The sequence below is a fragment of the Nyctereutes procyonoides genome, unplaced genomic scaffold, assembly GCF_905146905.1.
Source record: "Nyctereutes procyonoides isolate TBG_1078 unplaced genomic scaffold, NYPRO_anot_genome, whole genome shotgun sequence".
In the NCBI taxonomy this organism is placed as follows: domain Eukaryota; kingdom Metazoa; phylum Chordata; class Mammalia; order Carnivora; family Canidae; genus Nyctereutes; species Nyctereutes procyonoides.
In genome coordinates this window covers 54,104,344-54,124,943 of record NW_026575135.1, presented here as the reverse complement: position 1 = coordinate 54,124,943, position 20,600 = coordinate 54,104,344, and the positions used below count along the sequence as shown (strand labels likewise).

General features: G+C 38.2%; 1 protein-coding gene across 1 annotated transcript in view; it reads right to left on the bottom strand.

Moving 5' to 3' along the window:
* MEIKIN (meiotic kinetochore factor) overlaps positions 1-16,913 on the bottom strand; it is a 73,759-nt gene extending 56,846 nt beyond the window's left edge. Inside the window, exons 1-5 of the mRNA XM_055301521.1 lie at positions 16,781-16,913; positions 16,587-16,674; positions 15,943-16,030; positions 13,905-13,965; positions 5,419-5,553 (exon numbers count right to left, since the gene is read on the bottom strand). Coding sequence (XP_055157496.1) covers positions 5,419-5,553; positions 13,905-13,965; positions 15,943-16,030; positions 16,587-16,674; positions 16,781-16,913 — 505 coding nt within the window. The remainder of the gene's footprint in view (positions 1-5,418; positions 5,554-13,904; positions 13,966-15,942; positions 16,031-16,586; positions 16,675-16,780) is intronic.
* Positions 16,914-20,600: the final 3,687 nt, after the last annotated feature.

Here is a 20,600-nt window from a genome sequence, read left to right as displayed (position 1 = left end):
TTGGTGTATCATATTGTAGCTCTATTTTTTAAATTTTTTGAGGAACCACCAAACTGTTTTTCATAATAGCTACACTATTTACAATCCCAACAACGGTGTACAAGGTTTCTAATTTCTCCACTCTTGTCAATACTTACCTTTTTTTATTATCATCCTAACAATTGTGAGATCTCATTGTGGTTTTAATTTGCATACTCCAGAAAATTAGTGATGATGAGCATCTTTCCATGTATCTGTTGGCCATTTGTATGTCTCCTTTGGGGGAAATGTCTATTCAAGTCCTTCAGTCCATTATGAAATTGGGCTATTCGTGGTTTTTTCCTACTAAGTTGCAGGAGTTTCTTTTACATTTTAAATATCAATCTCTTATCAGATATGTGGTTTGCAAATATTTTTCCCTTTTTGTACTTTGCCTTTTTGCACTTTTTTTTTCTGTGCAACGTCTTAGTTTTATGTACTGTACTCCCACTTAATTAACTATTTTAGGTTTTGCTGACTGCTTTTGGTGTCATATCCAAGAAATGACTGTCAAGACCACTATCATCAAGATTTCCCCCTGTGTTTTCTTCCAGGGGTTTTAAGGTTTCTGGTCTTATGTTTAAGTCTTTAATCCGTTTAGGTTAGTTTTTCTGTATAATGTAACATAATGGTTTGATTTCATCCTTTCATATGTGGAAGTCTAGTTTTCCCACTTTAATTTATTGAAGAGACTACTCCTTCCCCATTGTTTATCCTTGCCACTCTTATCTAAAATCAAGTGACCACATAAGCATGGATTCATTTCTGGGCTCTTCATTCTATTCATCTATAGGTCTATCTTAATGTCAGTACCATATTGTTATAATTACTGTAGCTTTGCAATGTATTTTGAAATAAAAAATTGTTGATTTTTTGTGTGGATGTTCTATTCATTATTGAAAGTGGGAGTAATGAATCCTCCATTACCATATGGATGCCTATTTCTGACTTTAGGTCTATCAGTGTTGATATGTCAGGTACTCTGATGTCAAGTGCATGCTTATTTATTATCATTATATGTTCCAGATTAATTGACCCTTTCATCATTATACGTGTTTGTCTATTATGATAGTTTTTGACTTAAAGTCTGTTTTATCTGATATAAATAGAACAATTCTGCTCTCTTTTGGTTACCATTTGCACATATCTTTTCCCATTGCTCCATTTTCAGACTACATTTGTCCTGCAATGTAAAAGGAGTCTTTTATAGACAGCATATAGTTGGACCTTGTTTTTTTTTAATCCACTCAGCCATTCATTGTCTTTGGGGAATTTAAACCATTCACATTTAAATTAATTGCTGATAGGGAAAGACTATTACTATTTTGTTAATTATTTCCTATCTTTTAGTTCTATTGCCCCTTTTCCTCTCGTCATCTTCCTTTGTGTTTCATTGATTTCTTTTGATACGGATAGGCTTTTATTCCTATTTCTCTTTTGTGTTTTTTTTTAAATTAATTTATTTTTTAGAGACAGCAGGGGAGAAAGGGCACAGAAAACAGACCCCGTGCTCAGTACAAAGCCCAATGTGGGGCTTGATCTCAGGACCCCGAGATCATGACCTAAGCTGAAATCAAGAGTCAGATGCTTAACCAACTAACTGCACCACCCAGGCACCCCAATCTTTTGTATATCTTCTATAATTATTTTCTATATAGTTACCATGGTGCTTATATAAAATTTTAACAATGTATTTTAAGCTCATAGAAACTTCAATCATATACAAAAACTCTATACTTTTACTTCTCCCTTTACACACTTTGTTACTGTTATAATTTACATCTTTTTATATTGTGTATCCATTAACATATTTCTATTATAGTGTTTTAATACTTTAGTCTTTTAACTTTTATTCTGGAATTAAGTGATTTAAATACCACTGTTGCAGTATTAGGTATTTTGTACTTGTCTATAAACTTATTGGTAAGTTTTATACTTTCATATGTTTTTGTGTTGCTATTTAGTCCTTTGTTTCAACTTGAAGAACTCCCTTTACCATTTTTTTTTGTAAGGTGGGTCTAGTGATTAAATTCTTCACCTTTTGTTTGTCTAGGAAACTCTATCCATTTATTTTTTTCTTCAAGCTTTTAATTCAAATACCTGGCACTCATCGCTCATTGGGACAAGTGCACTCCTTAATCCCCATCACCTATTTAACCCATCCACCATCCACCTTCCCTCTGGTAACCATCAGTTTATTCTCTATAGTTAAGAGTTTGTTTCTGGTTTCTCTCTCTCTCTCTATATATATATATATATAGATAGATAGATAGATAGATAGATAGATAGATATAGATATATATAGACTAGATATAGATATATATATCTATATAGATATATAGATATATGTCTTTGCTCATTTTTGTTGTTGTTGTTTCTTAAATTCTACATATGAGTGAAATCATATGGTATTTGTCTTTCTCAGACTTATTTTACTTACCATTATATTTTCTAGCTCCATTCATGTCTTTGCAAATGGCAAGGTTTTATTATTTTTTATGGCTGAATAATATTCAATTGTTCTTTTTTTTTAAATTGTTCTTTTTTTAATGATAGTTTTTCTGGTTATAGTATTCTTGGTTGACAGTTTTTCTTTCATCACTTCGACTGGATCATTCTGCTCCCTTTTGGTCTGCAATGTTTCTGCTGAGAAATCCACTGATAGTCTAATGGGAGTTCCCTTGTACACATCAAGTTGCTTTTCTATTGCTTTCAAAATTATTAGACTTTTGCTAATTTGTGGGGGGGGGGTTGACTTTCTTGGGGGGGGGTGATTTCATTATGACTCCTTGTGTGGATTTCTTTGGTTCATCTTATCTAAGATTCATTGGGCCTCCTAGGTCTGGACATGAATTTCCCTCCCCAGATTTGGGAAGTTTGCAACCATTATTTCTATGAATAAACTTTCTGGCAGGCTCTTTCTCTTTCTCCCTCTCTATCTTTACCCCCTTTTACTTTCCCTTTCCCCCTTCCTTTTCTTTCCTTTATTCCTCCCTTTCTCTCTCTCCCTTCATCTTTTCTCCCTCTGAGACTCCTATAAAGTATATATTGTTCTGTTTTATTGTCTTCCATGAGTCTCTTAAGCTTTCCCACACCATATTTTTGTTAGTGGCCAACAGTCATCTAGAATATACCAGGTCCCGGGTGAGGGGTGGGGGTGAATGGGTGACGGACACTGAGGGGGGCACTTGATGGGATGAGCACTGGGTGTTATTCTATATGTTGGCAAATTGAACACCAATAAAAAATAAATTTATTAAATATATATATATATATACCAGGTCCCATTAGCACTCTGAGACAGATGAGACAGAAGCCATTTCCCTGGGCAGCACTATGAGACAGGCAAGAGAGTAGCCAATCCTTTGGGAAACTCTCAGAAAATTTACATTTCAGACACAGTTCAGTTCTTTTCTTCCCTCCCCAGGGAGAAGCTCAGACCTGGGGGTTTCCTGCCAATTATGTAGCAATGAGTTATGGGTAGGGATTATGGTGAGAGAGTGTCTTGAATTTTCCTACTGGCTTTGACGTCACTAATCTCATACATGCCTGGGTGCAGGAGTTCCTCAAATAGTTTCCAGACTTAGTGGACTATATCACTATTTACTTTATCACTAAAGTAATAAGTCCATGTAGTACTGTTGAATCTGTGTGTCCATGGGGAAGGAGGGAACAGGGCTTCTTATTCCAACATTTTGCTGATGTCACTTCCAGATCTTCATTTGTTCTGATCTCTGTTTTACATTAGAAGCTTTCCTGAGAGGTCCGGTGATTCTTGGCTCTCTATTCGTATTTAAGAGGGTGCTCTGAAAGGCTACCTGGGATCTCTGTGGCCTAGTTGGGGTCTGTCACAGAGTTGGCTTCATGGTAAGGTGTTACTGTTAGTTTCATTGAAGCACTATTGAGGCCAGTATCATTAGATATTTTCTTTAGGGTTGCTCAAATTTGTTAGGAAAGAATCTTGCATTCTTCTGTGTGGAAAGTTCAAGTCTGGGTGCTAGCATTCTAGAAGCTGAGCAGAAAAACAGAATTTTGGGCTGGGATGGTACAGGCATTAGGTGAGAAGATACCACAATTCAGAATGTACACTTTAATTCCCTCTCTTCTTCATTCAGCACAGTATCTGAAACAGTTGACTTTTTCTATTTGATAAATAATCCCAAAATCTCATTGGCAAAAATGAAAGCATTTATTTCTTATTCCCATGTCTGATGGTTGGCTCAGGCAGGTCTGCTTCAACTTACAGATCTGCTGATTAGCTGGCACAGCTCTCTGCAATCTGCAGGTTGCCTGGGGCTGTTCTGTTCCATACCTCTCATTCTGGGGTCCCCATGGGAGAGGTAGACTCTAATTAGGATATATTCTTCTCACAATGTTAAAAGTATAAGAGTACAAGCTCAATAATTTAAGCATATTTCAAAGATCTGCTTATGTTTCACTCACCAATAGCCTATTGCTCAAAGCAACTTACATTTCCATTGCTTTTCCAAAGCACTGGACCTACACTGTACCTACTATGAGGATATGGCAAATGTATGGATGTATAATACTACCACAGAGGAATGAGTAATTGGACCAACATTTCAAAATATCACATATCTTTGCTATTAACAGTGCCTAGTATCCTACAGTCCAGAGTTCCTGTGTTTTAAAACATCCCAAAGAATAAATCTCCATGTTTCATTTGAGTAAAAAAGTAGTCACTACATCTTCCACATTTCAGACATATCTTTTTACAAGTATCAGTACAGCCAAATTGTGAGCATCTCTGGGATACTATCATGCAAACTGGCTTGTTTCTGGGGCATTCTCCTAATATCTTCATCCTTTTCTTATCTGGTAGCTTTTATTTATTTTTATTTTTTATTTATTCATGATAGACATAGAGAGAGGGGGGGGGGATCCCTGGGTGGCTCAGCAGTTTAGCGCCTGCCTTGGCCCAGGGTGCGATCCTGGAGACCCGGGATCGAGTCCCACATCGGGCTCCCGGTGCATGTAGCCTGCTTCTCCCTCTGCCTGCGTCTCTCTCTCTCTCTCTCTCTTTTTAATTTTTATTTATTTATGATAGTCACACAGAAAGAGAGAGAGGCAGAGACACAGGCAGAGGGAGAAGCAGGCTCCATGCTGGGAGCCCGACGCGGGACTTGATCCCGGGACTCCAGGATCGCACCCTGGGCCAAGGCAGGCACTAAACTCCTGAGCCACCCAGGGATCTCTCTGGTAGCTTTTGATGTATAGTCCTATGTGATTAAGCACAGAGTACAGTAGTGGGCAGGGGAAGGAGGTTTTGGTGAGGAAAACAAGCACACCTTCTCAAAGGGAACATTACTCATTGGAGGATTTGTGGAAAAAGGAACAATTTCTATATGAGTCAGCTTTAGGTTGAAATTATTTTCTTACCTAAATAATCTGATCCTCTGAAGAGTTCAGGTGATGGAAAGCTACTTAAACTCTCTTCAAAACTCTTGTATTCTGTGTAAGAGTCTGTCAATGAATAGCTTGGAAAAGAACTAGAAATATGCTGGGAAGTTAGTCCTATAGAATAAACAAAAAGTAAAATGTTTCAATAGTAAACAGATTCAAAATCCTAGAAATTCCTATTTGTAGTAACATACATGCAGTTATATAGAGAGAATGTAAAATTATTTATACAAACAACTGAAAACACATACTACTGTATACCACTGTAACTTCAACCTTAGAAAATAATTCTGATTTTGATGTAAAGGAAGCATTATAATCTTTTTCCATTGCTTTCCTAAGTTTGTAATTTATTCCTTCCCTTCTTTGGTTCAATTGTGATTTTTTACCCCCAAACTCAAGTTTTATATATAAGTAACCCACTAATAGTAAACTAACTAGCTAAGAAGAAAACGTATTCTAGTTATTCCATTTAAAAAACAATGAGTTTAAACATAGACAAATAGATCAAAGGAATTCAAGAGAAAGCCCAGAAATAGCCCTCAAACTTATATGAGCAACTGATCTTTTTATCAAGATGCAAAGGCAATTCAGTGGAGAAAGGACACTGTTTTAAACAAATTATCTTGAAGCAACTACATATCTATTATGCAAACGCAAAACAAAAAATTTGCACTCATATCTTCCATCACATAAAAAATTAACTCTAAATGAGTCATTGACATAAATGTAAATCGTAAAACTACAAAGGTCCTAGGAAAAAAAAGGAGAAAATCTTCATAACACTGAGGCAGGCAAAGATTTCTTATAATACTAAGAGGATAATTCATAATATAATAGTAGTGATAATTAGACTTGATCAAATTTTAAAACTTCATTTTGAAAGACACTGTTAAGATGAAAGGATAAGCCACAGATTAAGAGAAAACATTTGCAAATGGATTGGCATCTAGAATATAAATAACCCTGAAAACTCATTAATAATAATAATAAAAAAAAAAACCTCTCAATAAGAAAAGAGGCAAAATATTTGAACAGAGAATCTCTCAGACGGGTCCGAAAGTTATCCCTCTGAGAATGAACTACAGTGAAGAACTTTCAAATAAATGACAGGGATAGAAATTAATACCAAAAGTTAAGAAACAGGTTTAATAAGAAAAGGGAAAACATAGCCTGCTCCAGTTTATTAAACACTTCCAACTGAAAAAATATATGTTAACACTAAATAAAAATTGACAGGGTGGGGGTTAAGGGATAAAAGGGGAGCATGACTCTGATAAATTTATTTTTCCTGCCCAGGGGCTGACTTACAGCCTATCTCTCCTCATCCATTACCTACCTGAGGCACAACTCTGTCCTTCTCACTCTGACCTCACCACGTCTTTCTCTTCCACTCCAATCCTATCCTTAAAGTTGACAATGATTTCCTATCTGGCCTCATCTTCTAGCCACCACTCAGCACTTAAATTGATTGACCCAATCTAACCTCCTCTTCACCACATCAGATGTCAGAGGTAGGTTATCCCTCTGAGCTCTTTTCCTTCCCCTACTCCAAGCACCCTACAGTGTCTTGGCCTTGTCCTTACTACTTTTTAGTCTTCTCACTGTTTTCATCCTCCCACCACCATGTGTGGTTACATCTCTCTTGCCTTCTAGCTTTCAAAATTCCACGAATACCACACACTACTGTAGAGCCATCCCTTACACCAAATCCCAGAATTCAAGTCAGGCTCAGAAATTAGGAAAATTGGGCAGTCCGGGTGGCTCAGTGGTTTAGCGCCGCCTTCAGCCCAGGGCCTGATCCTGGGGATCCAGGATCGAGTCCCACGTCAAGCTCCCTGCATGGAGCCTGCTTCTCCCTCTGCCTGTGTCTCTGCCTCTCTCTCTCTCTCTCTCATGACTAAATAAATAAAAAAACTTTTTTAAAAAAAGGAAATTAGGAAAATCCCATACTCACCATCTGGATAGTAGGGTAGATAAAAGAATAAATAAATATTCATGATTATAGCAGTGGAAGGTTGTTCCTAGAGCCACAAGTTAGAAATGTAAATGCATTTAAAGTTATATTTATATCACATTATATGGTCTCATTCATTCAGGGCATATAAAAAGTAGTGAAAGAGATTAAAGGGGAAAGGAGAGAAAATGAGTGGGAAATATCAGAGAGGGTGACAGAACATGACAGATTCCTAACTCTGGGAAAGAAGCAAGGTGTAGTGGAAGGGGAGGTGGGCGAGGGGGTTAGGGTGACTGGGTGATGCGCACTGAGGGGGGCAATTGACGGGTTGAGCACTGGGTGTTATGCTATATGTTGGCAAATCAAACTCCAATAAAAAATATACAAAAAATAAAGTTATATTTATATCAAATTATACTATATACTTTTATAAAATCAAATTATTCTACAAGGCTGGTAATAAAAACAGCAACCTCTTGTCTAATACCACCCCAATATACAGAAACAACTACTTTCAACTTTATTGTTTCTTCTAATACCCCCTTTATATTTCTAAATTAAAATTTATTCAACAATTCTATTATTATGAATGCTCAAATAATTTATACCTAAGCTATGTACTATGAGCTATATTCAGACCTTTTTGCTACATGTTGGTTTATTTCAGTTATTGATTATCCAATTTTAAAATTAGTTTTCCAAGTACCTATCAGAATTTTATCCCAAATACTTGCAAAAGTATAAATCTCTTCTCAATAAAAATTCCAAGTTATCAGTTCCTTTTTTTTCTTCTTTCTTCAAATTCTCATTCCCTCTTTCTCTTCTTTCCTTCTTTTTTTTCTAAAGAAGTATTGCTATTGGAGATCTCAATATGCTTGCTCAAATTCAGACTTCTCCTCTAGATGAGCTGCACAAGTGTCTTCTTGGAATTAGCCTAAGAAATTCTTTCACATATTCCCTGTATTAGAGCCTCTGATTTCAAGATACCCTAATTTCTTCTTTATTTATTTCTTCTCTAGTTTTGTTGGAGTATCTCCTTTGTTTCCTGGGAAAAGGTAGAAGACCTGTCTAAAAATGTCTTTATAGTATCTTCACACTCGAGTGTTTTGGCAGAGTATTCTAGATTAATATATTAAAACAAATTATCCCATTTTATAATATTTAACAAATTTAAACCTCACTGCTGTCTCTTCCCCTTCTGTCCCACATCTGGGCAAGCTGATAAAGTCCTGATGTTCCATCTTTTGGCAATGGCTACAAGGTAAAAACCACGTCTAAGAAACCTCATTCTGGTTCCACTTAACCACCGCCGCCGCCCCCCCCCCCCCCCCCCCGCCCACCCGGTTTCTTCTCCCTGCTCTCTCAAGCCATTTTCAGTCCTATTCAAGAGATGCTCTTCTCTTTAGAAAGCTTCATTATATGAGCAACAAACCTTTCCCTACCCTCTTGCTTATATGGGTGACATCACCAATCTTGAAATCTGAACCAAATTTTGGCTGCAGATCCATTCTATCTGAAATCAGTTTCCTTCAGAGTTTTAAATGCATTTTCCTACCATGTTCTAGCTTCTGGAGTTGCTTTTAGAAACTCAATGTTATTCATATTGTTCATTGTTTATTTGTAATCAACAATTTTTTTTCTGGAAGACTAAAGGATTTCTCTCTTTATCCTGAGGATTTTAAGTCACATTGTGTTGTGCCTTGGTATGGGTCTTTTTTCATTCGTTGTAATGGGCAGTTGATAGGTTCTTTTGTTATATATACACATGATCATTTTTTATTCTAGAAAAATTTCTAGCTTTATGTGTTTAATAATTTCCTTTCTGTTTATATAATGTCTAGAACTACAATTTCTCAGATGTTAGAATGTCTGAATTCATTTTTCTTTTTAAAACAGCATATAATACATTGCATACAATACAATTCATATTCCATAAAACTCCACCTTTTAAAGCATACAATTTAGCTATTTTTAGTATACTCACAGAATTATGTCACCACTGCCATTATTTTTATCTTTTAATGTTTATTCAATTTTTGGAATATTTCCTTAAATTCATCATTCAATCCTAAACATCCTAAACATCCTAGAATGTTTTATTTCTGACTTCGTATTTTTATTTTTTAAGAATACGTTCTGTTCTCTAAGTGCTCTTTTTCATAGTACCTTGTACTCATATCATGGATACATAGTTTCATTATGTTCAGAATTATTATTATTTCATTATCCCGAGGATAATGAAAACATGGTTTTTAAAATTTTTCGTTTCCTTGCAATGTCTATGTCCTTCAAGCTTCTTTTGTTTAGGTATCATTTATTTAATGATCATTTAAAAGCTTTCATTAAATGCCTTGTAATTCTTGAATGTTCAAGAATGAGGCACTAAAACAGCAATTGGAAACTCTAAATTCATGAGTGGGGTTTAGGAAGTAGTGGGCTTCACTGATGGATATTTAGATAGGGAGCAGGGCATTACTGCTAGAATATAGGTCTCCTTCTAGGGAGGGAAGACTACAAAAGAGAATCCTCCACTCTCCTAGTTGGGGAGTATTTTCCTGAGTGGGGTAAGGTAGGATAAGGGGCCTGAAAGTTACCCAGGTATACAAACTTAATTCCCTTCCCTCACCTCTGCACCCTTCTACTTATCAATACAGCAGTGCTGAGTCCAGATCCTCTGCTTCAATGTATCTGGACTGCCAGCGTGGGAAAAAGAGTCGTTGCTTGACAACACAGTGTTGGGGAAGGGATCAGAGCATCTAATCATTAATTTTAAAGATTTCCAAAAATCCTATTTTCAACACTATCTGTACTCATTTCTTCAGGAATGTATGATGACTCTAATTCCTGAAACTATAGCCTCAATCAGTTTATTTCTTTGCTGGTCCTTACTCTAGTCATCTAGCTTTCAGTTATTTTTTTCTTTTCTTTTCTTCCTTTCTCTTTCTCTCTCTTCTTTCTTTCTTTCTTTCTTTTCTTTCTTTTTTCTGTTAGGCCAAATATAACTTACTCCTCTACCTTCCATATTCTAAATTTTGTTGATTACTTCTTGTCAGCCAAGGTGTCTTCTCTTTTTCTCTACCTTGTGGCTTCATGCTCTTTTTATCCTTTAATTGATAGTTTAGTGAGGTTTCAAAAGGGAGAAGTAAATGTCTATGTTCAATCTTCCATCCTAAATATAAAGTCCTGAATTAATTTTCATCATGTTGCAAAATTATTACATTCCAAGGCAGAATTAAAACAGTTACTTACATATTAAATGGAATTCTGTAGGCTTTTAAAAACCTAATCATCTACATTTTATTATGGGAAAAAAGTATTCCAGGTTTCAAATATCAATCAACAAATGACACCTTAGAATACAACCAGTTTGCAAATTGGACACAGTCCATTTTCTATTTCCTTCTATCTTTTACACATCAACTTGATAAATCTAGTAACCAAGGACATATATTGTGTACTTAAACTATAATTTAAGAAGATAATAATTATGGTTAAATAGGTTATTTTCTCTAAACAGCGTATAAAACTCATTCAACAAGCATTTGAAATTATATCATGTCCCAAACATGGGCATAAAGGTAAGGCTTATTCTCAATGGCTGTATAGCCAAGAGTAACAAAAGCAATAATACTGTTGTTTTGAGTCCTAATAGAAGTATACAAAGAGTACCACAGAATTCCCAGGAAAGAACAAATTCATGTAGGAAGAGAAAACTCTGGTTAGGAGAACTTCCCAGTAGAGACAGCATCTGATTTTTTTTTCTTAAAGAACAAGTAGAAGTTAAACAGGTAAAGAGGGGAGAGGGCAGGAGACACATTTGTTTTTTGTTTTTTGTTTTTTTTTATAAATTAATTTTTATTGGTGTTCAATTTACCAACATACAGAATAACACCCAGTGCTCATCCCGTCAAGTGTACCCCTCAGTGCCCGTCACCCATTCACCCCCACCCCCCACCCTCCTCCCCCTCCACCACCCCTAGTTCATTTCCCAGAGTTAGAAGACTTTATGTTCTAGGAGACACATTTGTTGAGCACATCTCTTATTCTTTTGTACTATATTCTAGGAAATGTTCCTATATTCTATTTTCTAGCTATTTAATTTGATTTTGACCTGAACCCATTTCAACATTCAGATCATTTAATGAGGTTTTAAATTTGATGATATTTTTAGTTTCTGGAGACTATAATTTTTGTTAAAGCAGACAGTTATATTATAGATCCAATGGCCTCTTGTCTTTAAAGAGATATTTAAAGTTTTTCACTATTTCTCCATTTGTTATTGTTTGCTCCATTTGCTGCCTCTCTTCCATGCCACTGCTTTTATTCAAAGGTTTGGCTGCTCCTGGTTGTTCTCTACTTAAGAATCTTTACTTGTATAGCAGTGCATATAAATTCTGAAACAGCAGCCTACTTCTGGAGATTTTTAGAAGAGTGATGAGACATTCTGAGAACCTATGTTCTGCATGATGATATCTTCTTGTATTTTCTGAGTATTGTAGGTTACTTGGGGCACTGTCCTAATTGGCTAATGTATATACTACAAGATTCCATTATCAGAAATCCCACTCAGAGAGCCATACTATATCTCTATCCTGGGGTTAACAAGCATAAGCATAATCTATCTCTTTTACCTTTTTCTCCCTCTGCTACCCTTGTGGCAATCTGTATCTACTTCAGAGTCTCTTCTGCTTCTCACTCCAGCCCCAAAATCGACACTTATGAGCCAAACCCTTAGTTCACTTTGTTTAGGAGTAGTTCCCAGGGTTTATCCTGGCAGCAAGTATTGTAGCTGTCAACATTTCCAATGTAAGAAAGGGATGAGGAGGAACCAGGCCACGTAGTGGCAGAATGTAGTGTTTAATTCATCACCTTGACCATTCCTTCAGGGTCCTTTTATTATAGTAGTTTGTGTGTGCATGTGTGTGGGGTGTGTGTGTGTGTGTATTTACTGAACAACTGTTTCAAATGTCTCTAGCGCTATTCTTAACTCAGCAGTGGTTTTTCTCTGCTCTTCAAATATTAAGCAATCTGATCTCATCTGGTTTTGTTTTTTTTTAAGATTTTATTTATTTATTCATGAGAGACAGAGAGAGACAGAGATACAGGCAGAGGGAGAAGCAGGCTCCCGGCAGGGAGCCTGATGAGGGACTTGATCCCAAGTCCCCAGGATCACGCCCTGGACCAAAGGCAGCACTAAACCGCCAAGCTACCCAGGGATCCCTGATTTCATCTGGTTTTAAGAATCCCTCAGTATTTCTGGTGTGCTGATGGAATCCTTTCTTGTTTTTAAATATAACTTCAGGGCAGCCCCGGTGGTGCAGCGGTTTAGCGCCGCCTGCAGCCCAGGGTGTGATCCTGGAGACCCAGGATCGGGTCCCACATCCAGCTCCTTGCATGGAGCCTGCTTCTCCCTCTGCCTGTGTCTCTGCTTCTCTCTCTGTGTGTCTTTCATGAATAAATAAATAAAATCTTAAAAATAAAATAAAATAAAATAAAAATAAATATAACTTCAATTACACTAATATGTAAATGGCTCATAAATTTCTATCAGCAGCCCTCCATATCCAACTGCCTATTTGGCATTCTACTTAGTCATCTTAAAAGTACTCATACTATATTAAAAACATAACTTATGATCCTTCCCTCAAGCAATATTTTTTTCAATAAATGATACCACCTTACATCCAGTTACACAAGCCTGAAACAGATCTCTTTGATTTTGATCCCTCCATCTCCTTCATTCTTCATTTGCCATATTCTGGCAGTTTCAGTTCCTAAAATAGTCATGAGCTATGCCCACTTCTTTCCATATATATCCTATGTCATATTTTAGTACAAAGTGCCATCAATTCTCCCCTAAACTACTGTAATAACCTCCCATCTGATCTATTTGCATCCATTCATGCTTCTTTCCACACCACAGCCAAGGTGATCATATATTTTCCTAAGTAAAAGACTTCAGTGGCTTCTTGCTGCTCCAAATACAAACACCAATATCTTTGGCATGGCCTACAAGGCTATGCAAGGCCCCTGTCTGTTCAACCTTGTCTTATTATTGCATTTCCCCTTCCTCTCTGTACCACAGCCACACTGGCTTTCTTTCAGTTCACTGAACACATAAGTCTTAGTCCCATATTAGGGTCTTTGCACATGCCATTCCCTCTGCCTGGATGGTTCTTAACTCAGTTAATTTCCAAGGTATTTTCTCCTTTTCTTCCTATCTCAATTCATTTGCTGTTCTCTCATGGAAGCCTTCTCTAAATTCTCCAATTAAACTCAATTAGTTATACTCAACTCAATCTCTTTTGTAGTATTTATCTCAATTTTGATTTACTGGTGTGTTCTTGAAGGCTTTGAGGATGAGGTCCATTGTAAAGGCAGAAGGATTCACCTTGAACTAGAAGAAAGACACCTCTTCCACTGAGATGGGAAGATGAGGCAAAAATCTAGATGGATGCTTATATTTGTAAGAAACAAAGCTGAGGGAGTTCACATCTGACAGTCTTACCTGATACTAGCTCACTATTGGATGAACTACTGTCAACCTGGAGGTCATTAGGCACTGACTCCTAAGGGAAATAAGAATTAAAAATATAACACAAATTATGGGACTGAATATTTTCATATTATACTATTTTATCATGTTGATTTGGTTATTTTAATAGAGAAAAACTAATATCAACTTTGTGTGTCAGTTTCATATGCAATAGATTCTTTCAGCCTACTGATCACAGACATGATCTGATATTTAATATTAAATTAAAAAGTAGGGATCAAAAAAAAAAAAAAGTAGGGATCCCTGGGTGGCGCAGCGGTTTAGCGCCTGCCTTTGGCCCAGGGTGCGATCCTGGAGACCCGGGATCGAATCCCACGTCGGGCTCCCGGTGCATGGAGCCTGCTTCTCCCTCTGCCTATGTCTCTGTCTCTCTCTCTCTCTCTCTCTCTCTCTCTCTCTCTGTGTGTGTGTGTGTGTGACTATCATAAATAAATAAAAATTAAAAAATAAAAAAATTTAAAAAAATAAATTAATTAAAAAGTAAATACTAAAAATATAATAATGTGGACATATCTACAGAGTCAGCAATATGCTATCGACTACCTACTGTGGGATAAACCAGCAACCAGAAGTTAAAAGTGAATATTCTTCTGATCTCCTAGGTAAAAAGGGCTTTTCTTTCTCTAAATATGAAAGCAAAAGAAATCACAAGACTGATAAGTCTAAAATACCAGAAATATGATCAAAGGCAAACACAAAAATATAAAAATATTTGTTATACATGTGTGTAAAAGAGTAATTATCTTCAACATATAATGAATAAGCAGTTCACAGAAAAAGAAACACAAATGGCTAATAAAATGAGGGAAGGAAGTGTTTACTAACATTCAGAGAAATGAAATATCAAATAATAGGCTACTTTTCATCTTTCAAATATATGTATTTTTTAAGTATCAGGTAAAATGGTGCCAAGTGGCCAACACAAATCAGAAACTTTAAACATGATCCAACCCCTGATTCACTACAAAGTTATTTGCCTTAGGATAACAATTTTAAGGTACACAAAAACTTCTGTGGTACAATGTCCACTGATATCTAAAATGGCAAAACCTGGGAAACAATCTCAATCCTCCAACCCCAGGAAAATAGTTATATAAATTACCGTATATCTATCTTTAAGACAAAAAGCACTATGCAGACATTAAAAATCATATTTTTGAAGACCATTTAATGTTAGAGGAATATACAATAAAGATAAAATTTTCTAAATTGAAAAAAAGGCACAGAAAAAAGCAATGTAAAGAAATACATAAAAATTAGAAGAAACTTTTTAAACTTTTTTTTTTTTTTTTGCATATTCTGAATCATCTACAAGGAACACTTAACACTGTTAAAAATCTGGGGTAAAATCCTTTTGAATAAATGCCTTTTGTTGGAACTGCCCACCCCCAAAACACATGTTTTAGAGAGATATGTAAGCTAAAGCACTGGAACACGACTATTTAATGCTAATGATAGATGAGTCACAAGCAATTTTTAAAATCTGAGTTTCTCCAAACTACTGCTATATATCTTTAAAATATTATATGGAATCCATATTACATACAGTAGACCAGGAAGTTCTATAGTATTCTGATGATAATAAACAGTTTCTAGCTGTTAATGGAAAGTCAAATGAGAATGAAAATGGTTTTAAAATGGTTTAAGTGCTATTAAACATTAGGGAGTTACCAAGAACACTTAAATATACCTGTTTCATAGAAAACTAGCCACTAATGGGCATTTCTCAAATTTTTGTCGAGGGAAACTAAAAAAGAAATATATATATATATATATATATATATATATATATATATATAGCTATGAATCCACAGAATCAGAAATTCAAGGCCCTATCTAAAGAGAAAACACCAACGTTTATAAAAACGCTAGGAAGCTATGTAGTCTTTACCGAACAAAAACCTTATTGTACTTTAATCTGAAGGCACATTGGTTACCGGTTGGTCTCTGCTTTAAGTATATCAAAGGTCCTTACAAGGAACATACATACACTCAATGGTGCAGCCTTCTCATCCGCGGGCTCTTCATTAGTGACATTTTCTTGCAGGCTTTTCTGTCCTGTAACTCTTAGCTGAGTGCTAGGCAAACAAACAACACAATTAATTTTCCATGGTGTGGACTTGGCTCTCCGCGTCTCTGTTCACAGTTCACACTGGAACCTTAAAGGCTATTTAGGGACATTATTAAGAAATAGTAAAGACCCCAGTGGACTAACTGTACCCAGTACTTGCGGATGGTATGAATGCTTTCCTGAAGGTTTTATCTCACTTGCTTTTAAAAGTAACTTGGCAAAACTGCTCTTAAGAAAAATTAATAAGTCTTTCCAAGGGCACCTGGGTGGCTCAGTCAGTTGAGCTCCCACTAGAGATTTCGGCTGAGGTCGTGATCTCATGGGTCCTGAGATCAAGCCGCATGCCCCAGGGCGTCGGCTTGGGATTCGCTCTCCCTGGGCCTCTCTTGCTCGCCTTCTCTCTCAAATAATTTCTGGGTCTATGTTCTGAGAGGAGCCAATTTGTCAAGAGCATTCCACCTATTTTCTTCCTTGACTCTTAGAATGAGAGGCTCCAGGCAGAAAATGAGGACGTAAGTTTCGAGGAGGCAGAAGGCCTGGGCCAGGCACTAGTGGCTACGCACCTCCGCGGCCGAGGGCCGCCACCTCCCCGCCCACTGCACTCGGCCTTCTCCGAGATCTTCTGCAGACGGTGCATTTTCCCTTTCAGGCCTAAGAAAAGACGACATATTTCAGGGCAAAGCCTGGGAGGCGCGCTTGCCGCCCTTGAGTGTGTGTGGGCCAAGACCTCGTCACCGGCCTCCCAGCTGGGGCTTACGGTGCGCGGAGTGCCTTCTGCCTGGAACCAGGGGAGGCTCTGCCTTCGCAGTGGGGCCTTGGTCCGGTGTTGGGGTTAGGTTGAGCCTCTGGCCGGCCCGCTTCTTGCGGGTATAGACCTGCAGCGACCACATTGCCACCTCACCCGCAAGGCCTCGGGGACCTCTTGGCCCCCCACAGCCTGTCCCTTCGCCTTCCTGAGCAAACGAGCTACAGTCAGAGTGCGCCACCGTCCAGGCAGTGTCGCTGCCTGCGGAGCAATAGGAGAGGAACGGGGCAAAGAGAAGCAGAAAGCCCACAGCGCCAGGGCCCGACTGACTGAAGCCGCTAGGCGGACTCCCGCCCTTTTTTTAATCGCTACCAAACCGCGCGATGGCTTCTGGGAAACGGCGTAACGAGGAGGAGACTCCGCCCCCCTGGAGGCCGCCCCGCCCCCTTGGGGACGCGGCGTTCGGGGGTTTGAGGGTGGGCTCGAGCGGTTGCAGGACCAGTGGCGCAGGCTCCGTCCTCTCTGTGAGGAAGGGAAGCGTATGCGGAAAAGCCATTTAATTCTCCAGAAGGTTGCTCCTTTCTCATTCTTTCCTTAGTGTGATGGGCCCGTCACGCGTACGCTAGTGGTGGCCCGGCCCCTCGTAACAGGGCAGTGACCCTTGGTAAGGGAGTTCAGGTGTTCAAACGTAGGGCACCGAGCGGAGGGAGCGGGAACTGGGGAGAAGGATGGAGGCTGTCGCCGGACTCAGTGCCCAAAGGTCAGCCGGGAACGAAAGCACATTAGTCCAATGGGGAGTATCCTCCTGAGCAATCAGCTTCAGTCGCAGGGACACCAATATACGAGGGGAGGGGGGCGCTGAGCATTCAAAGATCTTGGGTCCACGATATTTCTTTTTAAGGAAAGCAGAATCCCTTAGCCCCTGCCCAGGAGCTATCTCCTGGACATCGGGGCAGCCTTATGACCAAGGGAGAGAATTTCTTACCTCTTGGGGCTCAGCTAGTTTGCTCTGCCTCATTGCAGGGAAGTAGGAATGACCTCGCTCTCTCCATACACCCTGGATGAACCATCTGGCTGCATCTGATAAACATATTGTGCACATAATAACCATTTTCCTATTTTTAAAAATGACATTTCACAACATTAAAAAATGCATTTGTAGAAATAAAATTACAAAAACTTAAAGGACTTTTTTGTGATATTCCAATATTGTATGTGTGACTATAGCACACATGCAGCCACAATATTTTCATAATGAAATCACTCTGAATTTTTTTTTAATTTAAAATATGCTCATAGAAAGTCATGACAGTTGATTCAATATGTAATTAATCATTAAAACTTAGCTTTGTAAAGAGCAGAAGGTGATTATCCTTACCTAATTAGATATAATGCTTTGAATCCCTGAATCAATACTTACCCAGCACCTTACTCTGTATTAGAGGTTGTGGTAGGTCCTGGGGATACAGAGGTGTGTTAGAAACAGTCCTTCGGCCTAGGATCTCATAGTGGTGTTGCAGTGCAAAGCAATTATCATATTTCAACCTCCTTTTCTTGAGTCATATCCATAATATGCTCACCGGCAGTCTCTAGTTTACAAGTCGGGTCTCCAGGCTCTCCTTTTTCCCTTTGGGGGGCTGTTGTGAAAAAAACTTGGAGTTCTTAAATGACCTGTGGGAGGTCTGGGTCCTTCCATGCCCTACACCTAGAAATGGAAGAAACAATGAAAAAGGAAAGCAGCTTAAAGCAAAAGCTGATTTGTGCTTTGGTGACCCTATGCCCTACAGGTCTGTCTCACTCTACTGATCTGCATTTACTGAAATGCCATCAAGTAAAGATTTATGGGAGTTGATGCATAGGGTTTCAAAACTGGAAATAACCTTTGGAATGATTTCTTGAACCAAAAGAGGTCCTTGGAGATAATCTAGTTGCCTCTTCATTTTGCAGCTGAGGGAACCACAGCCTAGGGAGGAGGCTCCTTATGACAGATGATTGGCATAGGTGGTATGAGTCTCTCCTGGCTTTTGGCTAGTGTGTTTGTCATGACCCTGTTCCTCCTAACACATAGCTGGGGAGGGGGTAGGGAGGAGAAGGAAAGGAGTTTGAACCCCTTAGTAGCAAGGGAATGAAAGAGACTACAGACAGACTTGGTCTGTTTAAAGCTTCACCCAGAACCAGCCTATAAAAGGGAAGGAGATGTGTCCCTTACAAAAGGACGAGGTAGGGCAGACACATCTCAATTCAGTTATCTCTTTGTCTCCCCACATTCTGTCCCCAAATCCACAAATGCCAGTGCAAGTATCCAGGAGTGTTAAATTGAACCTCTCCCACTTCCCTTGGCACTCCTTCTATATCTACACTCAGAATTCTGTTATCACTGTTTCAGTTCAGTCATGTGATTGGTTTGACTAGGTTTGGAACAGTTAACGCAGTTACTAACTTCCATGGGAAAACAAATTCCAAATTTTGAAGAGATTTCTCAAGAAAGTTTTTTTTTTGAAAACAGCCAGCTTGTGGCTTTAGGATTCCTTGGAGCCCAGAAGAAATCTTTCCGTAGGCTTTCTTATGGAGTGATCCAACCCACTGATCAGTTTTATTTGTGGTACTGTACACAGGTTTCAAGGTGCAATTGAAAAACCAGTTTAGTTTTGCTTATTTGACAAGAATGAAACAAACAACCACAATGATAGATGAAATGTATTTACAGGAAGTGCAATCATAATGGACATGAACATTATGCATGAATACATGAAAAAGAGCCAAGTGGAATTTTCATTAAATGGATATTTCTTGAGCATCCACTTATAGACCAGACCTTCTGCGCTGAGGCTACAATCTCAAGCTACTCAGTTGAGTGGGGGTGTGGCAGAGGGAATCTTCTAAGATAAAAGGATAGTTGAGCTGTTACAAGACCGGCATGATAGAAGTTAGCAGGGAGTTAAAAGGCTATGGCATTCTATGAAAAGGGGACCATATGTGCCATGTGGAGGCACAGAAAAGCATGATGCTTTTAGGGGACTGCATAAAGTAGATGGTATGACTGGAGCCAAGGCTCCATGGGGGAAGGGCAGGAGAAGATGCGAGGCCTTGTGCGCTGAACCAGGGAGTTTGAACTTCATCCTGAGAACTATGGGGAAGTCATTGAAGGAATACTAATCAGGAAAGTGGCATGACCCAATTTTCAATTTAGAAAGATCACACTGACTAAAATGTGGATGGTGAAATTTAAGAAAGCTGCGGTGGAAACGAGAAGACTAATTAAGAAAGAATGGTAATATTCCAGACCAGAGATGAGAGTCGCCCCAACTCTACTAACAGCTGTAAGAACGAAGGCGTGGGTGACAGCAAATATACAAAGAAAGAACCTGCGTCAGTTAGCATGGCAGAATGGACCATTTTAAGAAAGTCTGACCATTAGCTTGGATATGGGTAGAAGACATTATTGAAATACTATTTCAGGGGCATCACAATGGAAAATTTGAATACGGTTATTTGTTCTTTCAAAAGTATAAAAATGACTTAAATCCAGGACACGTGATAAAAGCAAATGTGCAAAGCAAAGGAGAGCGTCTCTGGGTGGGGACTGTAAATCTTTGGAGTTTGGGGATCCCTACAAAGGATGCAGAGTATGCTGACTAGTGTGAGAAAGCTGGACATAATATTTACCATCGGCACTATGATCAATGATGACTAATATACTAACATCAGGGGATTATGCTATATAAATATATAAATAGTAATTATAAGCAACTTTGAGAAATGAAAAATCTTTATTTTTTACAAAAGTTTTCATAAATGCATTTTATATTTGATAGGCATGCTATTATAACAA